Genomic DNA, 23,369 nt, shown 5'->3' on the forward strand with positions numbered 1-23,369 from the left:
CGCGTCAGCAAGATACATTATACTAAATATGTCTTTTGAAAAATACAACTCGAATAATATATCTTTATTTCATGTATAAAAATATTTTTTCTAAATATTCTTTTAACTGTTATTTTCTAAAAAAAAAATTACATAATTTACCCTTATATTTTATATATATTGATGGGATTTTGACCACTATTTAAACAAAATACAAAATAAAGTAGAGTTGATTTGTCTTTTGGTTGTTTTGATTTTCTTACGAGTACTTGTCTATTATGTTATTCAACATTTATGAAGTACTATTAAACTACTTTTGGTATTAATTGAAGTATTTTTATATATAAGTATTTACATGGTATAAAATTAATTCAAAAGTATTTTTTTGTGAAAATTGACGCATCGAGTTCGTGATGCGAGCGCATCACACATCAGATCCCGGGACACTAAACGTATTAGAGCGCATCCCGCATTTTAAAATCAAGTCATTGAGTAAGAATTACGATTAATACATATTCGACTAAAGTTAAATAAGCATTGTCAATCATACTTATTCCATCAAACACACATGACCAAGATTTAGCATGTCAATTTCTAAATTTGATCTTTATGCAACAATAAGGTATCAAAATGCTTCTAAACATATTAATTAAATAATTTCGAAACTTTATATTCGTCAATTATCACTATCTCTTTCGTTAATTTCTTCGATCATATTATATCATAACATATTATCATGTATATATGGGTAAACTATGCAAATAAGTTTTTATTTTCACCACTAATATTTCAAAAGTCACAAATCGATCATTAATGTTATCAATTGTTATAAATTAGTCATTCAATGTTCACTGCTGATAACCTCAATTATGGAAAAGTAAGCTGGATCGTTAAACGTTTATATGTACTATCAAGTGCCATGTTTGAGAATCCGTTTGACTCGTGTTGACTGATGTTTCAACTAATTATAGCAGCAAAGTTCCATCGAAAGCCTCTCTCGCTTTTTCTTTCCCTTGAATCTAACCTGTCCCGTTTTCAAACCATATATCTAATCCTGACCCGTTTGAAAACCAATATCGTTTCCGGTTCGGTATTTATTATCTGAGTCGGTGGGAACTGAAAAGTTCACATTTTTAATGGGTTGCGCTCAGTCCAGAGTAGATAACGGAGAATCGGTGGCTCGTTGCAAGGACCGTAAATGCTTAATGAAAGAAGCGGTTGTAGCTCGCAACGCTTTTGCAGCTGCCCATTCTGGGTACGCCATTTCCTTGAAGAACACTGGAGCTGCCTTGAGTATGGCCATGGAGAAGTTTAAGTGCCTCTCCTAAACCCTCAATAAATCCCTGCTCCTCTTGACTCTACTCCTCAACCGCCTCTAATGATGGATAATATCCCTCCACCTAAATTCTCCCCTAGCCCCGTCACCATCAAACGCACTGTTAGTATGCCCGCAATGCCCGTCGAGAGTCATAAGGAGTTTGATGTTTCCATTGCTATCGAAGAAGATGATGATGATGAAGATGAAGAAAAACATCATGAGGGAAATGATAATGATAATAAGGAAGATTAGAGAAGATTCAAAAGGGTCCTGTCGGGAGGAGATAACTCTCACAAGGACTCTTGAGAACAACAATGTCGACCACCGACCGAAGCTAAAAACGTAGCTTGGGATTTGATAAAAAATTCAAGAGGGTCCCTTCGGGAGAAGATAACTCCCACAAGGACTCTTGAGAACAACAATGTCGCCCACCACCTACCGTCGATGCTTCCTAACTTAACGGTCTACCTCTGCTGTTGGGGTCCCAGTTCTCCTTCACATCTGCCAACTTCCATACACAGACATCTTGCTCGATTTGCAGAGAAGTGATGGCGAGAACTTTAAGTTTAGATGACGTTACTCCTGTTGACCAAGTGCTAGCAATGAAGGAGAGGCAACATGAGTCACACAAGTTCTCCCACGTGGCACTTAATAACAATACAGATAAGCGTTTAACGATCCAATTCACTTTTTCTAACTGTAACGTGAAGTGATCAATTTTTTTCTTCAAAAAAAATACATAATATTTAGTTTTTGTTTCATTTTAGTACTTACAATTAAAAAAAGTAATGCACTTAATACCTAAACTATCAATTTTTGTCCATTTTAGTACCTAAAATTTCAATTCTTTTCAAAACCTAACATTAAATTTTGAACATAGGTATTAAAATGAAACAAAAACTAAACATTAAGTATGTTTTTTGAAAAAATTTAAAGTTAAGGTACTAAAATAGACAAAAACTGATAGCATGTGTACTAATTGCATAATTTACCCTAAATTTTATTATGGATAAAAATTATTCCTTATTTTAAAGTCAGGAGTACAAAAAGTTCAACTAGATACCAATTATTTTAACAGACACAAAAACCTAACCTCTTTAAGCCAGATATACGACTTTCCATGTAAAACAAGGCCTCAAAATCAATACTAGATGGTTTGAACAATGCATTAACCATTCATAAAGTTACCGCAACAGGTAAACACTCTCTCCACATAATGTCGCAAAAATTTAAAGCATAGCATTCATGTGATATCCATTAAAACAAAAGAGTTGACTTGAAAATTGAGCAATCAAATTTACCAGCTGACCGAAATTCTAAAGCTTGTGGCACAATTTAAGCTGCAATGGATGGCTTAGAGGCAGCAGAGAGTCTGGATCTCTTCTTGGCCAAGCTCTCGCTCCTGCGTTCACGCTGCTCCTTCAACCTCTGGGCAAGAAGCTTCTGATACTCGGCCGCATCAGCCTTGGCCTTTGCAACTCTCTTCTTCTTCTCTGCAATTCTAGCACGCTTCCTCTGCAAAGTCAAAGGAGTCACCAGCCTTTGAATTTTGGGAGCCTTGCTCACTTTCTTACCTGCATTCCGAAAATTTATTTTGATTTTCCATCAGTAACATGTAAGGGCAAGCTTTTCAACAAAGATAAAACACAAATTAAAGTTCTCTCCCAACAACTTGAGAAAAAAAAATTAAATATTTTCCCACTAACCAGATTTGGTTGTAAAGGTCCGACGATAAGTGTTAACATACTTCCTAACATCATCCTCCTTAGAGAGGTTGAACAACTTTCGGATTTTTGAAGCTCTCTTCGGACCCCTCATTCTTGGCTTCTCAGTGTCGGTCAACCCAGGAAGATCATTTTCACCCTTCTTCACAATAACCAAGTTCAGAACTGAAAGATCCTGACTAACAATGCACCCACGAACTGACTTCCTCCTACGCTCACCATTTCTCCTCCCGTAACCACGGAAGCAGGGGGTACCTGTTAAGATAAAAACAGCCATTCAATAAATAAAAATCCATAACAAAACAATTCTACACAAAAAATATTTTTTTTGGGGGGGTGTGGAAAATTTCGAGTTCAAAGACCTCTGTGAAGCAAAAGACGAACACGGCCAGGTGTAAGAACTCCTTGCTTCATAGGAAAGCCTTGCTTGTCACAGCCACCCATGATCTTGAATACATAGCCCTTAAACTCCTGTTCAAGGATAACAAGGGAAGTGCAAGTCAGAGTTAGGATGGCGAGATTTGCTAGCAAAAATTCAAGACACAGAAAGAGACGATAAAAGTAAATCCATCACATACCTCACCAAGGGCATCACCACTGACTTCTTGTGAGATCCTCTTGTCAAAAAAGGCTCGGCTGTGATTCAAAGTCAGAAAATTTCTCAAGCAACAATTAGAATTGCATTGCCAAAAAATATTGAGAATACAACCAAAGACAAACCAAGCCAATAACCACATACAAAAAGGTGGTTCCAACTTCCAAAATAAAACAATATTCAACAAAATTCTCGGCACATACTTTAACAGATGTACAAACATCTCATGAAGTAGAAGAGCGTTTTTTCTTTAACTCGCTAGCCAAAAGTTCTTTCAGAATAGAATGACATATACTACTAATGAAGTTTCAATAATATAAGAAGCTGGAAAAAAAACGTTCAAAGGAAAACCCACCATCATTTTGACCCTAATGCCAATGCCGCACACAATTTATGCCTCATATAAAAAACATCCAGATTTCTTAAGCAAAAACAATGTTATTCAGTTTTAAAACCTTCTCTGCACATTCTCTAAATACTCTACAAATTCGATTTCAGCATGTCTAACAGAGCATAACAAATAGCGTCCCGAATGTTGATAGACAAAAGAAACAAAATAATTTTCCATTAAGGTTCTCACCGGCGAAATACGAGCATGGAATTCAACATTACTATTCAAACTGAAAGACACAGATAAACTTAAAACCCACAGAATGAAAAAAGAAAATTACAGTTTCTGGTCATCGTCGATTTCCAGCTTCTTCTGGCAACCAGTTGTTGGATTAGCAATGTTGAACTGAAACAAAGAAAAGATAAGCAAAACAACATTTTTTTTCTTATAAAAATAAGATGAGAACAAAAAAAAAACCTTCATCTTTGTGAGATGGGTGCTTCTTTGGCTAACGCCGCCGCTGGTGCTGCTCTTTTCTAGGGTTTCTTTAGAAAGAGATTGGGATTATACAGACAACTTTATATGTAAAAGAGAAACTTGGTGTTGCAAAAGGATTTGTGTGCCATGTCTTTGAAGTTTGGGCTTTGAGTTCATCTGCTAAAATGGACTTTTTTGGACCAAACCGAACATAGTCACTTCTATTCATGGGTGTCCAAAACAAATTACATGATTCCTTTATTTGAAAAAAATCCATTGTTGTCTATGTTTTTATAGATAATTTTTCCCCGCTCTATCAGTAAAATTATATCTTAAAATCATCATCATAAATTTATAACCGCCTGTAAATACCTCTACGCTTGTTAATATAATAAAATAGTCTTTCTCTTTTCTTCCTATCAAAGAGAGAATCTATTTTACTTTCCAATTTCAACATAGAATGATTCTTTATTCAAATCAAAATAAATAAATTGTATAACCATTAATTTATTTACCTCTTTTTTCAAAGTATAAATCATTATTAATCATCAAGTGATCACTGATTTGTTTACTTCTTTTTTATTGTATAAATCATTATTAACCAGTTCTCCGTCTGTTATATATTAATATCACTACGATAAATATAAATATTTTTATTAAAAAATAGTTAAATAATAGTTACTCAGACATACGATCCCACTTTTAAGAATATTTACCCAATAAAAGCTTTAATTTAAGAGAACAAATTGAGTACGCAGAGTTCCAATTCAGCTTTATAATATTTTAAAATTATAATAACAATTTGTTTAACATAATTTAATAATTATGTATCTTTACTCGATAATATGTACCAACGCGTCTCACTTTAGACGCTATAATGCATATTTCACTTATATAGCGTACAGGTTCGTATTTACCCAACTCACTCACATAAGCTTAAGTAATTAAAGATACTAATCATATCGTTAAAGATACTAATCATAATCTTCACATTACTGGCTTACAGCAGTTGGTTGATTAAGAAATCATATTTAACTTGGAGCTCATATCCGGGGAACTTGGAGTTGTGGGGTGCAAGCAGATCAAACCAGAGGCAAGCTATCTCATCAAGTCCTTGGAAAAGGGAGTAACCATGATCGCCTCCATGTTCCACTTTTACAAGCTTCCTTTCATTGTTGTACAAGTAACTTGCAAACGCCTTCGCCCTTTCTTCATAAAGGCTTCCTTTCATTGTGTACAAGTAACTTGCAAAAGGAAATAACAAGAAACAATGAGAAAATGGATTCCTGGCCACGTAGAGAAAATCCAGCACAGCAACGTGGGGCTGATGTATAGTACCCTGCGTAGGTCAACAAGGACTGCAAAATGCCATCTGCGGGGCTGGTCATCAGACTCTGTCGGAGTGAGATGCTCAGATCCGAAGATGGCGGGGTGAAACTGGCTATAAACCTAGGCCCGTAGATTCTTGGGCATATCTGTGCAAGACAAGCAAAATAAGAGGAAGTACTACTACTACTACTAGACTGTTATCAAGAAAGGGATCTGCAACTAGTTCTCTGCGGCACCGCCAAAGATAGTGAGGTTCGCAACCCGGCACTTACCTTCCATCCTGTCCCTCTGGCACAACATAGCGTAGTGCCCATAGGCCTGCTGTCCATCTATGAAGGCTGCAGTACTCTGGGACTTGAGCTTAGAGAGAGGGAGAAAGACGTCTTCAAGGTGTCAGATGCCCCACCGCTCACGAGGCTGGTTGCCTGCTCGACCATCTGGCAGTAGAACCCATAGGCGTTCGCAACGATGTCAACATTCGCTTCGAGTATGTTCTTGAGATGCTGTATGGCAAGGTAGCGGTTGTTGACCCATGGAGGGATGGTCGGGTGCCTAGCACGAGGCTGCACCAGGTTGTCAGTGGACGCCCCAAAGGGGTAGAGCTTAACCATAGTGATCGCTTCCTCCAGAGTCACAAAGTCAGTGGTGGCACCACACATCTCATACATTGGGCGCACAGTTTGGAGTAGGGTCTTGTAGCTATTGGCAGCGCGCATCTCGGGTTCCAGGGCGGGGAGCCTAGAGGCAGCTGGGCCGGCGTTTGCATTCACTAGCATCTGTGCGGTGTTCTCATTATATGCAGTCGTATACTTGATGGTCAAGTTGACAGGGTGGCAGCTCTTGTGCCATAAAGCATCCTGGATCATTGTGATGTCGTTCTGAAACCACTCAGTAACCCCCGTAGCCGACCAGTACGCCCTCTCCATCACAGCATATGCCTTCCTTGACTGGCTATTGGGGTCATTCAGGTAGTGGTGACCTGTCATAATAAGTGAGTAGCCTTGGACTGGAATGATCCCGATCGAACACATATGGAGAGTGGCTACGACTGCCCTCTCTGTGTCTGTGAGGTCGAGCACAGCAGTGAGGTATTGTCTATAGGTGGCTGGCACATCCTCTGCAATAGTAAATCCCGTTAAGCGTTCCCCATCAAATGTCGCACTGACATAGGAGTTCTTCATCTCCTCTGGGATGAAATCGGGCTCAGTCAAATCATACATCTTTGTTGAAACAGCACGCGCCACACCGACGATGATTGCCATCTTTCTCAGTTGGTCATTAGTCCAGGCCACTGGCTTGCTCTGCATCAGCCCAGCTCTGGCTATGCGTATGAACATCGGCACGTACTCCAGTGCATGTTCGGGCGGCAGGTTAGCGATAGGCCTCCAGTGCCAGATCTCCGGGATGCTGGCCTTCACAAGGAGAGACTTAGAGTCGCTCAGGTTTCCATTTTTGATAATGAAGGCGCTCACCATCTTGATCGGCCCAACATCATCGTTGAGATTGAACAAGGTCCCATCTATCATCACGCTCTCCGCAGCCAAACCAGGTCTGTTGTTCGCCCTCACCCCACTCCCACCTACCGCTCCAGCTTCCGAGACTGTTACTGGCACAGCTCCCTCTCCAGGGGTTTGGGTGTTGGCCATTCTCCCTAAAAGTTGATTCTAAAGACTAAGAAAGAAATGAAGGTAAAGAAAAGGTATATCTAACTATTATAAGTAAGTCAAATCAATAAGGGATTCCCTTATTGGAAATCAGCAACGAAAAACCAGAAAACACGATTCCAAAATCAACAAGAATCAAATAAAAAAATCCATACAGGAAAAATAGAGAGAATAAGCAGAAAAGAAAAAACCATAGAAAATGTGTGGATTTTGTAAAAAGAAAATAGGAGAGAAACCCTTAAGGAAAACCGAGGCTTTCTTTCGAAAGAAACCTCCCTCAGATCTTTGTATCCCGCCGGCGAAATATCTTTTTCGATATGAAATCTTTATTTTTCAGATCTACTCTTTTTTAGACTTCTTTTGTAAAACGAAGTTTAGATTTACATTTAGGGGAGAAAAAAGAATCGAGAGGTGTTCCGTTACCTTTTCAGTAGACGACAAACGGCGGGTCGGAGCTAACTTGCGGTGGTTGGTACGGCGAAGTGGCGGCCGGTTTCTGGAATTCCATATGAACACGAATAACACCAAGGGATGTTCAGAGGATTTTGACAACAAAGGTTAAAATTCAAGTTTTTTTATGAAAGTAAAATGATTTTTGTTTTCATAAGTTGAGCCTTATAGTCTCATTAAAGTGCCCATTAAGGGCCTCCGTGTTTTTTAAAAGACCAAGAGAAAACCATTATCGAAGTACCCCTTTTTTTCTATCCTTTCATGTTGGTCCTATTTTCATATATTTTCTTTCTGATTTCGACCTGTATTGCTTCGTCAATTTCATGTTGGTCCTCTTACAGCTCATGGTCTTTACTGGGCAAACTTTACTCGAGTCCCTACAACTACGTCTCAGTTTCGATTCTGCTCTCCATTTTATTTTTCGTTAGATTTAACCACTGTTTTCTTTTCTTTGAATGCTTATTTTTAGGAAATATACCTAGTGTGTTTTATGTCTGTGTTTTGTTTCATGTGTGATAGTTAATCCCATTTACATCTTTAAATCTACATTCTTAATTGTTTGCGTATTACACGTTTAATTATTCCCATTTGCATTTAATTGTTTTAGTTTTACGTTTGTTTTCTGGAATGTTTGACTTTACCTTTATTACCATCTTAAAATCCTCGCAGCTATTTAAAGTCTCATTTAGGATTAATTTGAATGTTAGCTGTTTGGTTTACTTTGATCCTTATCCCTTATTTATTTTCGCCTGTATATATATTAATGGGGGTAGTTCTGCTGTGCGGCGCTTAAAAAACGTTAATATACGGCGTGATCAGTTAAATAAGTGATCGGTTAAAATTTAGATCGGTTATGTTATATTATTTAACTGGAAATATTATCAAGTACAATAACATATTAGGTAACACTTATATAATGTAATAGATAGCGCTTATATAATAAAATAGGTATTTAACCGAAAATATTATCAAGTACAATAACATATTAGGTAGCGCTTATATAATATAATAGGTAGCGCTTATATTGACCTATTTTATAAGTAAATAGATATATTTATACCGGTAATATTGCAAATTTACCTATTACATTATAATTATCAGTTTCGATATTTTTTGGATCGATACTTTTTATAAATGTATCGACACTATATGCATTCACCTTTTGTCATTTATAGACCGATTTTATCATATTTTTACATGTTATATTATTATGGATCGATACATTTTTATAAAGTATCGACACTTTATTGGCGCTATAACTTCTTCTCTTATTAATTCCAAAAGTGTCGATACTTATAATAAATTATCGACACTTTCAACATATCTGGTAGCGCTTTACCTGTTTTGTCATTTCAAGACCGATTTTGTCATATTTTTACCTGTTATATTGTTTTGGATCGATACATTATTATAAAGTATCGACACTTTATTGGCGCTATAACTTCTTCTTTTTTAAATTCTAAAATTGTCGATACGTATAATAAATTATCGACACTTTCAACATAACCGGTAGCGCTTTACCAGTTTTGTCATTTCGAGACTGGTTTTGTCATATTTTTACCTGTTATATTGTTATAGATCGATACATTTTTATAAAGTTTCGACACTTTATTGGTGCTATAACTTCTTCTCTTTTAAATTCCAAAAGTGTCGATACTTATAATAAATTATCGACACTTTCAACATATCCGGTAGCGCTTTACCTGTTTTGTCATTTCGAGACCGCTTTTGTCATATTTTTACCTGTTATATTGTTATGGATCGATACGTTTTTATAAAATATCGACACTTTATTGGCGCTATAACTTCTTCTCTTTTAAATTCCAAAAGTGTCGATACTTATAATAAATTATCGACACTTTCAACATAACCAGTAGCGCTTTACCTGTTTTGTCATTTCGAGACCGGTTTTGTCATATTTTTACCTGTTATATTGTTATGGATCGATACATTTTTATAAAGTATCGACATTTTATTGGCGCTATAACTTCTTCTCTTTTAAAAAAGGTAAAATTTACCTGATATGTTGAAAGTGTCCATACTTTTTATAAAAATGATCCATACTTTTTTTAAAGTTATGTAATTTATGTTTCAATTTTTTTTAATAGTGTTTCATGTTTTCCACCAACAATATTAATTTAATAATTTCATTTACACAAAAATTTATTTGATTGTTTTGATATTTTATAAAATATTATTTAGAATTTAAATTTAACAATATGTTTAGGTAGAAAATGTATTGACACATATTTAGGTAGTTATTGTACATACCTAAATATGTACTACGAATTTAATGTTGTACCCACCCTTTAACTACCATTACCAATACAACATCCTATTGAAAGCAGCACGACTGAAACATGTTCAAAATGAACCTTTGCTTACATCTCCATCAACTCCGGGACCACTGAACTTGCACAACAAAATTTTTGCCATGGATCATACTGATGTAGACAATGTTAAGCCAACCGAGGAATGCCATGAAGTACATCATGTTGATGAATCTGACAGATTGGTTGGTCAGCTCTTCTGTTCACGTGATCAAGCTTGGTACTTTTACAAGGGATTCGCACGGGAACATGGGTTTAGTGCACGTAAGGGAACAACACGGCTTGACGTGGAAGGGAATGTGAAGACACAATAATTTTGTTGTTCCAAAGAAGGGTTTCGAGGATCAAAAGTTCAATGTTTCGAAGGACCTGATTTCCTCAGAAGAATCGTTTGTTTCAGAAGGAGGTTGTGGTTGAGAAGAACTGGGTTGAGAAGAGCTTTGAGAAAGACCGCGCTTCTGACGCTGACGTTTTGGAGCCATTTTGGTTGGATGCTATTACAATTGGAACACAAACATTCAGGAAAAAAACTCCAATATAGAAATCAATCAAACCCATAAAATATCGATACATTTACCTGAATATCTGATCGTCACTGTTATGATAATGCTAGTATTCTTCGATAGGAAGAGTTCTCTTATGCCTGCTGAACGGGGGAAAACACTCGATATTTAAAAATAGTATCGACACAAAATTAAAAAGTGTCGATACATATATTACACCTATTATCTCATAAATCTGGCATACTTATACCGGTTAGATTGAAAAATTACCTATTACAATATACTTATGGGTTTCGATGTTTCTGGGATCGACACCTTTTATATATGGATCGACACTTTATGGTTGCACCCTGTTTGCCATTCATTCTGGACTAATAGTATCAATACAAAATTAAAAATTATCGATACATATATTACACCTATTCTCTCATAAATCTGGTATACTTATACCAGTTAGATTGAAAATTTACCTATTACATTATACTTATGGGACACAAAATTAAAAAGTGTCGATACATATATTACACTTATTCTATATAAATCTGATACTTATACCGGTTAGATTGAAAATTACCTATTACATTATACTTATGGGTTTCGATGTTTCTGATCGACACCTTTTATATATGGATCGACACTTTATGGTTGCACCCTGTTTGCCATTCATTCTGGACCAATAGTATCGACACAAAATTTAAAAGTGTCGATACATATATTACACCTATTCTTCATAAATCCGGTATACTTATACTGGTTAGATTGAAAAATTACCTACTATACATATGGGTTTCGATGTTTCTGGGATCGACACCTTTTATATATGGATCGACACTTTATGGTTGCACCCTGTTTGCCATATTGTACTACATAAGTCTCGCACATTTGACAATTTGATGACATTTTTGTATAATAGAGACAACATCTCCATATAGTAAGTATCAACATGACTCTTAATGTGTATAAGAACGTCATGTACAACAACCTACTGCTAACTCTATCTCATCATTCATAATTACATTCACATACAAAATTATAAATCGTATACAAAATTATAAATCTAATACAAAATTAACCCTACATTTACATCATTGCATCCTTTTGTTATTCTTATGTCTCATGGCAGCTTTTGTTATCTCCTGTCTTCGTTGATTTTGATTGTGGCTTACGAGATCGTTTAATATTCGCGATCGATCCCACTCTCCAACAACCTATATTCAAATTGTCAGAACGTTAAGTATTGTAAACTACAGCATTCAATCTACGACATTTAACAATTTTACCACAAACGAATTTTTTCTTTTCACTTACAAAATCACCAGTTGCCCCTGTAGAACCGATCGATTCCATCCACATCATCACATACTGCCGCAATCATGTATGTTACAAATTTTGAACACCATACACATGCTATCACAAATTTGAAATTTTTAAAGGGAAACTTTCCTAGAGATCCACAGTATTCAACCCAAATGCGTTCTTATTAAAAAATATAATATTTTAATATGCATTAAAAAAGAAGAAGTTATGATCCAAAAAAGTTATGCATTATAATTTACATAATGTCCTTTCATACATACATACATATCAATCTCTTAGCATCCTCCACTCTCTGTTTAGCTGCTTCAGATGTAAACATACTATCATATATTGTTGCAACACGATCTACCATATCCAACACCAACAGATACAAATGTGAATTATGGTAGTTTATTGTGATCATGATCTGCAACAAATTTCACACCCAATTTGATAAAATTCAACATTCTATATCCGAAAACAACATTTGCAATTGGTATGGTGTCTTACCTTCTCACAGTCGGTGAATTTCACATAGTTATCCAATATGGGACCTTAGAAGGTAGCAATACTCTCAACACTTTCTTTCCTGTTGGCATCTAACGCCTGATGCTGCAATTACACAACAAACATTATTAATTTACCGTCTATAATACTACTTATCTCCATTTATTAATTTAACTCACGCTAAGTGGTATGGAAGGTAGCCAATCCGTAGCGAGAATCAATACCTAACAAAAGTAATTACAATCAAATATTCAATAAGTTTTACATTTTTATACTTTCTACTTACCACACCGCCAACTCATTCCGTAGGCTTCAACGTTGCAACGTCGTATACAGTAGCGAATTGATTTCCCATTGAGATTACAGAATATCTGTATGAATCATTAGGATTAATATGTTGTCATGAAATATTTAAATATCACTCACAAAGCAATATATTTCACTTACCCCGATTCTAACTCACTATTCCATAAATAATCACAATTGCAGCTTCGATGTCATCAATTCCGCTTGGAATATCCGCTTTTTCAACCTACAATTTTGCATACAAATTTTTGTCACAAAACAATAAAGATCAAATTAAGTTTTATTTTATTCAACTTACCTTCTGCTTCTCTTCTGGGGGGCAGGACATTCCGAATCCAAATCTGCTGCCATACACTCTTCGGTGTAAAATGACATCTACTTCGATGTCATCAATTCCGCTTGGAATATCCGCTTTTTCAACCTACAATTTTGCATACAAATTTTTGTCACAACAACATAATAAAGATCAAATTAAGTTTTATTTTATTCAACTTACCTTCTGCTTCTTCTTCTGGGGTGCAGGACATTCCGAATCCAAATCTGCTGCCATAACACTCTTCGGTGTATAAATGACATCTACTTCCTTCCTCCTCATTTCTTCCATCTCTTCTTCTTCCTCCTCTCCCTCTTTTCTTCTTCATATTTTTTCAGTTCATCGTATTTTTTCTCTACATAGCTCTTCATCTCTTTTATTTCACCCTTCAATTGATCTCCTTCATCCAAGTATTTATCAACCACCCCCTTTACCCCCGTAAGTTCACTCCTCAATTCCACAACCTCCTTCACCACTCCCTCAAATTTTTCACCCGTCACCATCTTAAGATCACCCCTTAACACCTCAACTTCTTTCACCACTTCACCCCTCAACACCTCTACTTCTTTCACTACTCCATCTATTTTTCCTTCCACTACCCCCTTATGCCTCTTAAGTGTATCTTCGACTCTATCAAGTTTCTCTTCGACTCTTTATTGTCTTTGCATGATATAAAATTGGATTTTTTTTTATATCAGCCAATTCAGACATCAAAATATCGAAGTTACTCTGTTTTCCCTCACCGTCGTCCCCCTCACCGTCATCCCCCAATACAACCATCTCTCATTTCTTCTCCTCTACCTCCACTACCTCCTTTGCATCCTTGCCAATAACCTTCAAAATTAAATTACAATATTAAGATATTGATTATATTCTTAATATTATTTAATTACATTTATTACTCTTTCTTGCTTCTTCGCTCTATCCAACTTCAACTTCACCATCACTCTAACCACCTCTTCCTTCCCCAATGCAAGGATGTGTGCCACTCCGGTTCTTTCATAAGCCGGCACTGCCTCACAGCCCGACTAAAAATCGAACGGTGCAACCTGCATTTATAATAAAATTTATATTTTTATATAATAACTATACTATCATTTTATATAAAAACACAAAAAAGTTATTCAACTCATTTACCTCTAAGATTGCTATGCACCCTTTGAGGTATCTCTGGCTGCCCTTTTTAAAGGTGATTATTGATTCAATCAATCTCGAACGGATATATTCAGTCCAATTGAATTCACCCTTCAAGCCTTCATTGCAAATGAGCTTAATATATATTCCTTGTTCGTTGACGTATCACCCGTTGGACAAAGAAAGATACCGACAAGGTATAATAGAACTCTGGCCTTCAGCTCATCCCCCCTGTAAGATCCACTTTTTATTTCCTCTTTAATTTCAGCATATGTCACCTTCTACTTCAAACCATATTTGGAGGCAAGTGCTTTCCAGTCCTTACTCTTACAGACTTCTACAACACTTTTGCCTTCATTTTCTACCCCCAATACGGCTACAGCACATGGGATCCCGAGATGAAATGAAAAATCACCATACTTAGCAATACATTGTCTGACATCAAATTGCGCCATCAAGGATCGACACAATTCCCTCCGAATAGGTCGATCCCTTACTCCTACCAACGATCCAAAACCTATTTCTCCCAGCACATTCAACTGACCCTTCTCCTTAAGGTGTTTAATTAATGAATTCACCCTTTTAATGATGCATCTTGTCGAAACTTCCTACATTTTTTAACAATATATAATGTTATAGTTCTTATATATTTTGTATCAACGTATTTACAAGTTTAATGAATACCTTATTTTCATGTGCTTTCCTCCGTTCTTTGTATTCTTTACTATCATTCATTGACTGTGTGATGTAAGGTTCCTTTTCAGCATCACTCATCGAATTTAATCAAACCTATTCCTCCGTTCTTTGTATTTTGTATCAATGTAAGGTTCCTCCGTTCTTAATCAATACATTAACACTAAATAATACTCAATGTCAATTTCATTTTACATACCGAACCGCTCTGTGTGCCATCTTCCTTCATCCTTTTGCATTCGGCCATACTGTCAACATTTAAAATTTGTAATCAATTTAAAGTTTATCGATACTTTAATCCAATTACCATTTCAACAATAATAACAAAAAGACATTGATACTTACTAGAAGTACATATATCCACCATTTGGTTGCTTTCGAGTCTCGGCCTCAATTTCAAAGTCATATGCGCCACCAACAATTTTCCAACCCATTGACTCCATTTTTCCTGGCCTTTATATATCAGTTTACGCAAATCAAATTATTTTGTTACATACACTTTATTTAATATACAAATATAGATAACTACTCTTGTGGTAAAACGGTTTTCTTCAAAAGAATTTGAATGGCCACTACAAAATGTGTCGGCACATTTATACAACCTATAATATCATTTTATACCTATAATATTTAATAAAAGTATCGACATTTATATTTTTCCTTGAATATCACTTTCTACCTGCAATCGGTCACAAATGCTTCTTTACTCCAAAACCCCAAACAACACATAAAAACACTATCGTGATTACTGTAATAATAAAAAATTAGGGTTTCGACAACATACTTTTCGATTCGACTGCAGCAACAAACAAACAAACTTCGCTTTAGAAACGTCTTCTGAAATGCAGCAACAATTACGCTTCGATTTCAAAAACTCGTCCGTTCTATCTATTATCAGAGAATATTTTAGCTATGACATTTATATTTTCATCGGATATGTTATTTATATTTAATCGATACAAATACAAAAGTGTCGATACTTTTATGTCAAGTGTCGATACTTTCGAAAGGATAATTATGTATTTCTTTGAAAGTATCGATAATTTATTACACGTACTTACGAAAGTATCGACACTTTTAATATATCCGGTATCATTTTACCGGTTTTATCATTTTGATGTCCGTTTTATTATATTTTTACCTGTTATATCGTTGTTTGATCGATACATTTTTTTAAAGTATCGACACTTTATAGACGTTAAAACTGCTTCTCTTTTAAATTCACAATGTGTCGATCCTTATATAAAGTTTCGACACTTTCAATATATCAGGTAGCGTTTTACCGGTTTCATCACTTTGATACCAGTTTTATCATATTTTTACCTGTTATATCGTTGTTGATCGATATATTTTTTGAAAGTATCGACACTTTATAGGCGCTAAAAATGCTTCTCTTTTAAATTAACGAAGTGTCAATCCTTATATTAAAGTACCGACACTTTAAATATATTTGGTACCGCTTTACCGGTTTTATCATTTCAATACTGGTTTTGTCATAGTTTTACATGTTATATCGTTGTTGATCGATACATTTTTAAATTGGATCGACACGAACCGACAAGTTAAGTTTGCCGGTTGCATAATTTTTTAATATTTCTTCATGACTTAGACCTACTACATTATTATTAGTCAACATTTCCAGTAGCGCTAAACCGAATTTGTTAAATATCTTTTAATATATCCGGTAACGTCGTATATTAGCCGTATATTAACCCGCCGTTCCTGAGACATTCCCGTATTAATGGTATGTTAGCATGTGAAGGTTATTAACATGGTTTTCAGAACCGGATCGGTTAGCGAACCAGTCATGTTATCGGTTCACTGGTTCAACCGATCGAACCGGTTCGACCGGTCGAAAGAACCGGACGACGTCATAATTATTTAAAAAATTAAATAAAAATACCAAAAATATTTAATAAAAAATAATTTTTTATATCACAAGTCATATTCAAAGCAAGTCATAACATATATAAGTTAAAAACCATAAAATCAAGTGAAACAAAATGATTCAAATTAATTGCAACATAATATTTAAGGTAAAACATATTAAATAATAAATATAATTATATAACTATAATTAAAAAATAAATTTGGGGCTAAAAAAATCATAATAAAATGATATTGTTTGGTTTAATTTTTTAAAAAAACAATCTCATATGGCTAAGAAACATAGAAGAGCATCCCAAAAATCTAAAAAGTAAAAATATGAGAACAAAACAATCTCACATTGCTAAGAAACATAAAAGAGCATCACAACTAACTTCTATAAATAATAGAGGTAATTTGGCATTCAAAATCATGGAGCCTTTTAGTGAGCATTGAGTGAACTATTCTTTCACTTCAATCAATTTCACTTCAATCAAGCTCGAATTTTAGTCTTCAATCAAACTTCTATTTTTTTTTAGTTCAAGCCTTTTTGAGTTCAAGTTTCAATATTATATTTCGAGTTTGAGTTGAACTTGATAATTTTTAGCTTGTGAGTTTGAGTTGAGTTGAGTTGAGTTTACTTTTAAAGTTTTCAAGTTCGAGTCGAGCTCAGCAATACTCGAGTTCGACTTGGTTCGTTTAACAAACGACGTTGTTTGGTTTAATTTTTTTTAAAAAAAATAAAAATCCCAGTTTTTTCCGATTTTTTCCGGTTTCCAGCCGGTCTGGTTCGAACGGTTCAGCGGTTCTGGCCGGTTCACTAATAGCAGTTCAACCGGTTTAAATTGAATCGGACTAAGCAACGATTCCCAGTTGAACCGGCCAGCCCGGTCCGATTTTCAAAACAGAGGTTATTAATCATTGGTTTTTATTATATTTTTGCGTATACGTAAAATCTGGTTACTCGGCAGTGTGTAAATGTGTAATTTGGTGCATATAGGCCTAAGTTTTATTTTAATTAATTTTTTATGTTATCTTCATGTGCATAACTCGACATAATTACATAATTGAATTAAGGGCAATACCCTTTTAATTTAAAATTATTTTAAGTTGATTGTCTTAACTTATTAGAGATTCGTTTTTGACAATTTTAAATTAAAAGCGTATCTTATTAGTGACACCTAATAAATTGATTTCTCACTTAAAATTTGGGAACCAAAGAAAAAGAAATATTCAGTTATTTAAATTTTTCGAGGAAAGATTGTTATAATTTATCTAAGATATGGTCTTGATATTTTTCAATAATCGAATATTCTTCATCTTTCTAAAAGGAGTGGTAATTTTAATTTAATATATTTTGGTGCATTCAAATAATTTAATATTATCATATTTCATTGTAAAATTCATATTTTGTTGTTTTATGAGATCAAAAATCAAATTAAATTTGGATTTGAAAATTTCATTGCAAAGACATTAATTAATCGATTAGGTACCGATTTAGGGCGCTGTGGGATTGCTAATCATTCCCCACACGTAACCGACTTCCGAACTCATTTTTGGTAACACATACCTCAATTTGTTCTTTTAATTAAAATTAATTTTTATTTAAAATGACAAAACGTTTTTGGGTGCCCAATCACATCATAATCAAATATTGGTGGCGACTCCTCGAACCATACGTTTTTATTTTTAAAAGGAATCCTAAATTTTTTGAAACGAGAGATTTTTTTTTAAATCACATTTGTTTTTAAAATAAAAAAAAATCAAAAGAGAGGCAGAGTTACTAACCTGTGATGCCTTGGCTAGAGTGATTGCCATATTTGTTGCACCTTGAGACCATTGCACCAACTTGTCCCTCATGTTCCTTTCACTTGAAGTGTAATTTCCACTATGTGGGAATCGGTTACTCATCATGTACCTTAAAGTTCCTTTGACATCGACCTGATCATCTTCCGAGAGAGGGAAATGAAGGAGCACGTGCAAGATTCCGGCTAGACCGTTGGCTGCACCCCAGTACCTTGTACCATGCCATCAATACTTAAGTGGGGATTTGCTTGTTTAGGAACAAAGCAGCCCATAAGAATCCGGCTCGACCGTGAAGAAGATCATACGACATTCCGAAACCACCTTCTTCAGGTCCAACCGGGAGAGCCTTTTCTTGTGCTACGTATATGCTCTCCATGAACCACACAAAGTGATTAAGGTTGTGGGTAAGGATTTTTCATGATAAAAAAATAAGAATGCATTTGATAGAAAATTATCCCATCACATATGAAACTGAATATGTGAATGGATTAAAAGTGGAGCCGGGTAATCATTTTTCTGAAAATTTTAAATTATCATATATTTTTTATTTATAATTTATTTTTATATTTTTATTTTATAAAATTTTATAAATTCGTTTAAGACTGATTCAGTACCAGAATTCAGTGTTTCCACCGTTAGAATCCGTACCACCACCATGAATCTCACCATATTCGAACACAATTGTTCATTGGGATTAAGGGAAGAATAGATACTGTGTAAAAAAAGATACCTGGCAGAGACACGCGACAGGAACGCACGCGTCAACGATCTCAGCGGCCAATAACAAGTCCTGCCGATTACCAGCCACGTCGTAAGATCTCAAGCAAGTAAAAGCTGTCCCCAGCAGCCCCGTGTACACCGTCGGGTCTATTCCAGTTCCCGACCTGTCACCACTTCCACCACCTCCTTTCCACGTTACCTCCAAAAAATACAAAACCACCTGTAAAAGCTTGTTGTCGTATCTTAATTATAACAGCATAGACAGTTCGAGGTTCAAATGTAAGAACAATTTTCTAGTCCTAGGAAAACGACAAAAATATCCCAAGAAACAAACAGGCTTACCTGGTTCTTGAGAGCGATGGCGGCTTTGAGGAAAATATCAGCAGAGAGTGAGAAGCTGTTAGAAAGCGTTGGATCCACGTTGAGAAAATGATCTAACCGTTCATTTTCACCCTCTTCATTGCTTTCTTTAGAAGCCGCAAACTCCATTACAGAAGACATTGATGTCTGGCTTTTGAAGTCTGAAACTTTCACCAACTTCCACCATGAAGGACGACGATCTGGCGACTCCCACCACTTCAGAACCGTTCCTCTGATGCGAAATACGACGTGGGGCTGGTGACGAGAGTTGGAAGCATAATAAGGAGCGAGTCTTGTAGCTTCGTTGAGCGAAGTGGAACAAAGACTAGATAACCTTTCCCTTAGGCATGAAGGGAAAATCCCTTGATTTTGGAGCTGAGATGGGTGGATCTTGCATTCGGATTTCGAGAGCCCCATAATCACAAATTTTCTTTTCTATTTTTTTCATGCTTTTCGCTCGATTTCTGTTATGTATATATAAGCGGAACAACTTGGGAGAAAACAAATTCTGATGAAGCTTCCTCGTACGCAGCAAACCACTTCTGCGTTACTCATGAGTGCGATAGCGTGGATCAGTGTCGGGTTAATCACCGTTGGATCATAGAAGAGGCAGAAGAAAATTTCCAGAATAGAGAGAGAGTTTAGCTTCTCTCTTTTTCCCCCCCACGTGTAATGCTGATTGTAATACTAATGGTAATTACAATTTAGTACTATAAATCGTGCTTAATAGATGTGCTAAAAGTTTATGGTTGGGCTTAAAACATGGGCTCATTTTAGCCTGGTCTGATTGGACCAAGTTTTCATAGCTATCGAGGCCTAGACGACTCAACTTCACCATCATTGATTATAAATGAATAGCAGGAAAGTAGTTGTCGAAATCAGAGCAAAGCTTTGCAACACCACATGCTAAATTTCTTGTCCAGATAAGAATGACCAAAAATGGACTTAAAATTGAAGTATTTGACGTTAGCAAATCCCGTAGCGTTAGACAAAGGTTCAACCCAATCGTCCCTTTCCACAGTTAATACACTCGAAAACGATGTGAACCGTCAACGTTCTTCCTTAATGCCCCATCTCCACAACACCCTTAGCTGCCTACCAAAAGCAATGTCATGTAAAACCCTTTTATGGCCAAAAATAAATTCAAAGCCCCTTCAATGAGGCTTGAACCTGTCTATCTTCATGTGTTTATTGCCTCTGCTATACACATAAATACGGTAGCTCCTTTGTCCTATCAGCTACGCTATCCAAATACACACAAGCTCAGTCTTTCCTTACATCTGATGTGGAAGCTTTCACCTTTATGATCCATCATCAAACCCCACCTCCCCTCTCAAGGCGAGAATTAAAGTATAATTAACACCGTAGGATAGAATGTTTGATCTCTTAAATAAGATTAAAAATTTAAATCATAACAATATAAATCGCGGGACATTTTTTCTTATAATATTGATATCAATTAGTCACATGTTCTACTAGTCATGTTTAAGACTTTAAATCGAATATATAACTTATCTTAGAACGAACACCACGATATCTTAAAAAAGATATCCAGAATTTGGCTCAAAACAAAATATTCTACTACTAGTTTTTTTGACAATTCATAGAGTGGGGTGGCTTTAGCTAGTGGTGGAGCCGAATAATACACAAAGGTGAAGGCCGAGAGGAGGGTATTTGAAATAGACATGATTGAATGATTTGAACCCCATGATCCAAACAAGGTGGCACGGAAATCTAGGGCAAAAAAAGCTTAGATGCTTCTGGGGATCTGTGTTTTGAAGAAATTGAAATATAACAGTTTGGGTGTGATTTAGTGTTTTATCTGAAAATTTTGGACAGTGGAACCAGAGACACAGAAAGAGACGACAAAGTGGTAGGTCCCAACTTTTCTGACAAAGGAGTAGGTATAGGTCTCTGCCACCGTTGCTCCCCACCACCATCTACATCGTCTTCACCATGTAAAACATGATTTTTCCTTCACCATTGCCTTTCTTTCTCATTAAAATTACACCCTGTCAAAGTTTAGTTATTGAATTGGGTACCTATTGATCATTCTTTATACAAAAAGTTGATTGAATCTTTCACGTATGGTAAAAAACTTTTCCATATAAAAAGCTTGTTGGTTGGGAAAAAAAGTGGATTTATGTTTTTTAAAATTGATTTTTGGATCTTGTTGACAAGTTTTTATTAAGATTCTCTAATTTTTTTATAGAATGTTTTAGTTATTTTATTTTTTTCTCAGAGATGATTTTATACATTTGTTATTATTAGTTTTTTTAAAAAAGAGAAATTGCATTCGATTTCAATAGCATCGAAGATTACAAATTGTTTAATGCAATCATGTTCATCATAATAAAACCAATACTGAATGATTCTCGACAAAACTCAATAGGCGAGAGAGTGAGCAACCTTGTTGACTTCTCGATTGACATAAAAAATTTAAAAACCTTGGTTATTGTCAATGATTGCATGAGCCTAGGTGAACATCAATCCGATGGTGGAAATATCCTCCTTCGATTGGTAAGATGTTTCACAATCGAAATAAAATCTCCTTCGATAATAACTTGTTGTCACTTATTCTCGGCCGCGAAGTGTTGAAATTTTACTCAAGAGTTTCCAAATTCTTCTTTAAAAATATACGATGTTGATATTTTCTTATAAAATATTATAAGATAATCGAATATTAATTTATATTTTTAAAAATATAAAATATTAATATTAAATTGATATTAATTTGGATCACGCAACACCGGTTTACAAGAAATCTTAATTTTTAATATCAAACAATAAATAAATTTATAAATAAAAAAAATCGAATGCAAAATATACCATATTATATTCAAAGTTCTAACAAGCTCATCCTTCAAAATTCAAAATAATCCAAAGTCGACTTTCTCAATTTGTTTTATTTTGTATGTATAATCGTATTGTTTGATGTGGTGGCGGAGGGCAACAACCATGTGAGAGCTTATTGCATGTCTCTCTCACGCGCCTCTCTTTTTACCTCTTCCTTATTTATATTAAGCTAAGGTGATTACAAAGTAATATGTGCTTTGAATACTCTTGATCACTTGATAATAAACGCTCAATCACCCTATTGTAACTACTGGTGCTCGAACTCTGACCTCTAAGAACAAAAACGATTCTTCTAACCAATGATATAAGTTGGTTCTAGCACTTTAATTTGAAATTTTAAAATCGTTAAAATAAAAGTTCATTGATAAATTTGTGGATTACAAGTTATAATTAAGAGAAGAAAGTATTAGAGCCTGTCTATTTTAATTGAAGAAATATGTTAGTTAACAGTTAACCGAAGCGTAGGTTACTAAATATATAACTGTATTTTTCTATTATTTGTAATGTCTAATAATAATTTGGTTTAATATACGTTTAGGTTCTTAAATTATACCTCAAATTGACTTTTAGTTCTTAAAGAAATTTTAATTAAAAGTAGGTGTTTAATATTTTCTCCGTTATATTTTTAGGTGTCCGATCTTTTAAAAAACATTAAGTAAAACATGTCACGTTTATATTTTTTTTGACTTTTTTTAAAAATAAAAATATTATTTAAAAATATTTTAAAAAACGGAACGTGAAACATGTCGACTAACGATTTTTTTAATGTTTTACATCTAAAAATGTAACGACAAAAACATTAGATATCTAAC

General features: G+C 35.0%; 3 protein-coding genes across 6 annotated transcripts; all 3 read right to left on the reverse strand.

Annotated features, from left to right (window-relative positions):
* Nucleotides 1-2,517: 2,517 nt before the first annotated feature.
* LOC120165621 (40S ribosomal protein S6-like) lies at nt 2,518-4,536 on the reverse strand. The gene is made up of 6 exons (XM_039175099.1): nt 4,425-4,536; nt 4,288-4,352; nt 3,600-3,657; nt 3,384-3,492; nt 3,004-3,276; nt 2,518-2,871 (listed from the first exon to the last, which is right to left on the reverse strand). Exons 1-6 carry the CDS (start codon nt 4,428-4,430, stop codon nt 2,633-2,635), a joined length of 750 nt encoding a protein of 249 aa, XP_039031030.1. The 5' UTR covers nt 4,431-4,536; the 3' UTR covers nt 2,518-2,632.
* Nucleotides 4,537-5,284: 748 nt separating this feature from the next.
* Nucleotides 5,285-7,983, reverse strand: LOC120165647. 4 transcript variants are annotated; one of them, XR_005519847.1, is made up of 3 exons: nt 7,841-7,983; nt 6,026-7,424; nt 5,285-5,668 (listed from the first exon to the last, which is right to left on the reverse strand). XR_005519847.1 is itself a non-coding variant. In XM_039175118.1 (2 exons), exon 2 carries the CDS (start codon nt 7,397-7,399, stop codon nt 6,083-6,085), a length of 1,317 nt encoding a protein of 438 aa, XP_039031049.1. In that variant the 5' UTR covers nt 7,400-7,404; nt 7,841-7,983; the 3' UTR covers nt 5,285-6,082. The 4 variants fall into 4 exon arrangements, 1 of the variants encoding a protein (XP_039031049.1); XR_005519845.1 differs by having other exon boundaries at nt 5,285-5,899; XR_005519846.1 differs by having other exon boundaries at nt 5,763-7,424.
* On the reverse strand, nt 7,845-20,320 carry LOC120165591 (lanC-like protein GCL1). Its single transcript, XM_039175074.1, has 5 exons — nt 19,684-20,320; nt 19,352-19,540; nt 18,882-18,991; nt 18,604-18,832; nt 7,845-7,913 (listed from the first exon to the last, which is right to left on the reverse strand). The coding sequence occupies exons 1-5, from the start codon at nt 20,116-20,118 to the stop codon at nt 7,845-7,847; spliced, it is 1,032 nt and encodes a 343-aa protein (XP_039031005.1). The 5' UTR covers nt 20,119-20,320.
* Between the last annotated feature and the right edge of the window lie 3,049 nt (nt 20,321-23,369).

Source organism: Hibiscus syriacus, unplaced genomic scaffold (genome assembly GCF_006381635.1).
Source record: "Hibiscus syriacus cultivar Baekdansim isolate YM2019G1 unplaced genomic scaffold, ASM638163v2 tig00111584_pilon, whole genome shotgun sequence".
NCBI classification, from domain to species: Eukaryota; Viridiplantae; Streptophyta; class Magnoliopsida; order Malvales; family Malvaceae; genus Hibiscus; species Hibiscus syriacus.

What these genes read in the sequence shown, in the direction of transcription:
- LOC120165621 (XM_039175099.1), bottom strand. An exon ending in TCGTCTTTTGCTTCACAGAG is followed by an intron (nt 3,277 to 3,383) that starts GTCTTTGAACTC and finishes TTATCTTAACAG; the next exon opens with GTACCCCCTGCTTCCGTGGT. An exon ending in GACCTTTACAACCAAATCTG is followed by an intron (nt 2,872 to 3,003) that starts GTTAGTGGGAAA and finishes TTCGGAATGCAG; the next exon opens with GTAAGAAAGTGAGCAAGGCT.
- LOC120165647 (XM_039175118.1), bottom strand. Translation starts at nt 7,399, where the DNA reads ATGGCCAACACCCAAACCCCTGGAGAGGGAGCTGTGCCAGTAACAGTC.
- LOC120165591 (XM_039175074.1), bottom strand. Translation starts at nt 20,118, where the DNA reads ATGGGGCTCTCGAAATCCGAATGCAAGATCCACCCATCTCAGCTCCAA. An exon ending in CCATCGCTCTCAAGAACCAG is followed by an intron (nt 19,541 to 19,683) that starts GTAAGCCTGTTT and finishes TATTTTTTGGAG; the next exon opens with GTAACGTGGAAAGGAGGTGG. An exon ending in CTGTCGCGTGTCTCTGCCAG is followed by an intron (nt 18,992 to 19,351) that starts GTATCTTTTTTT and finishes TGGTTCATGGAG; the next exon opens with AGCATATACGTAGCACAAGA.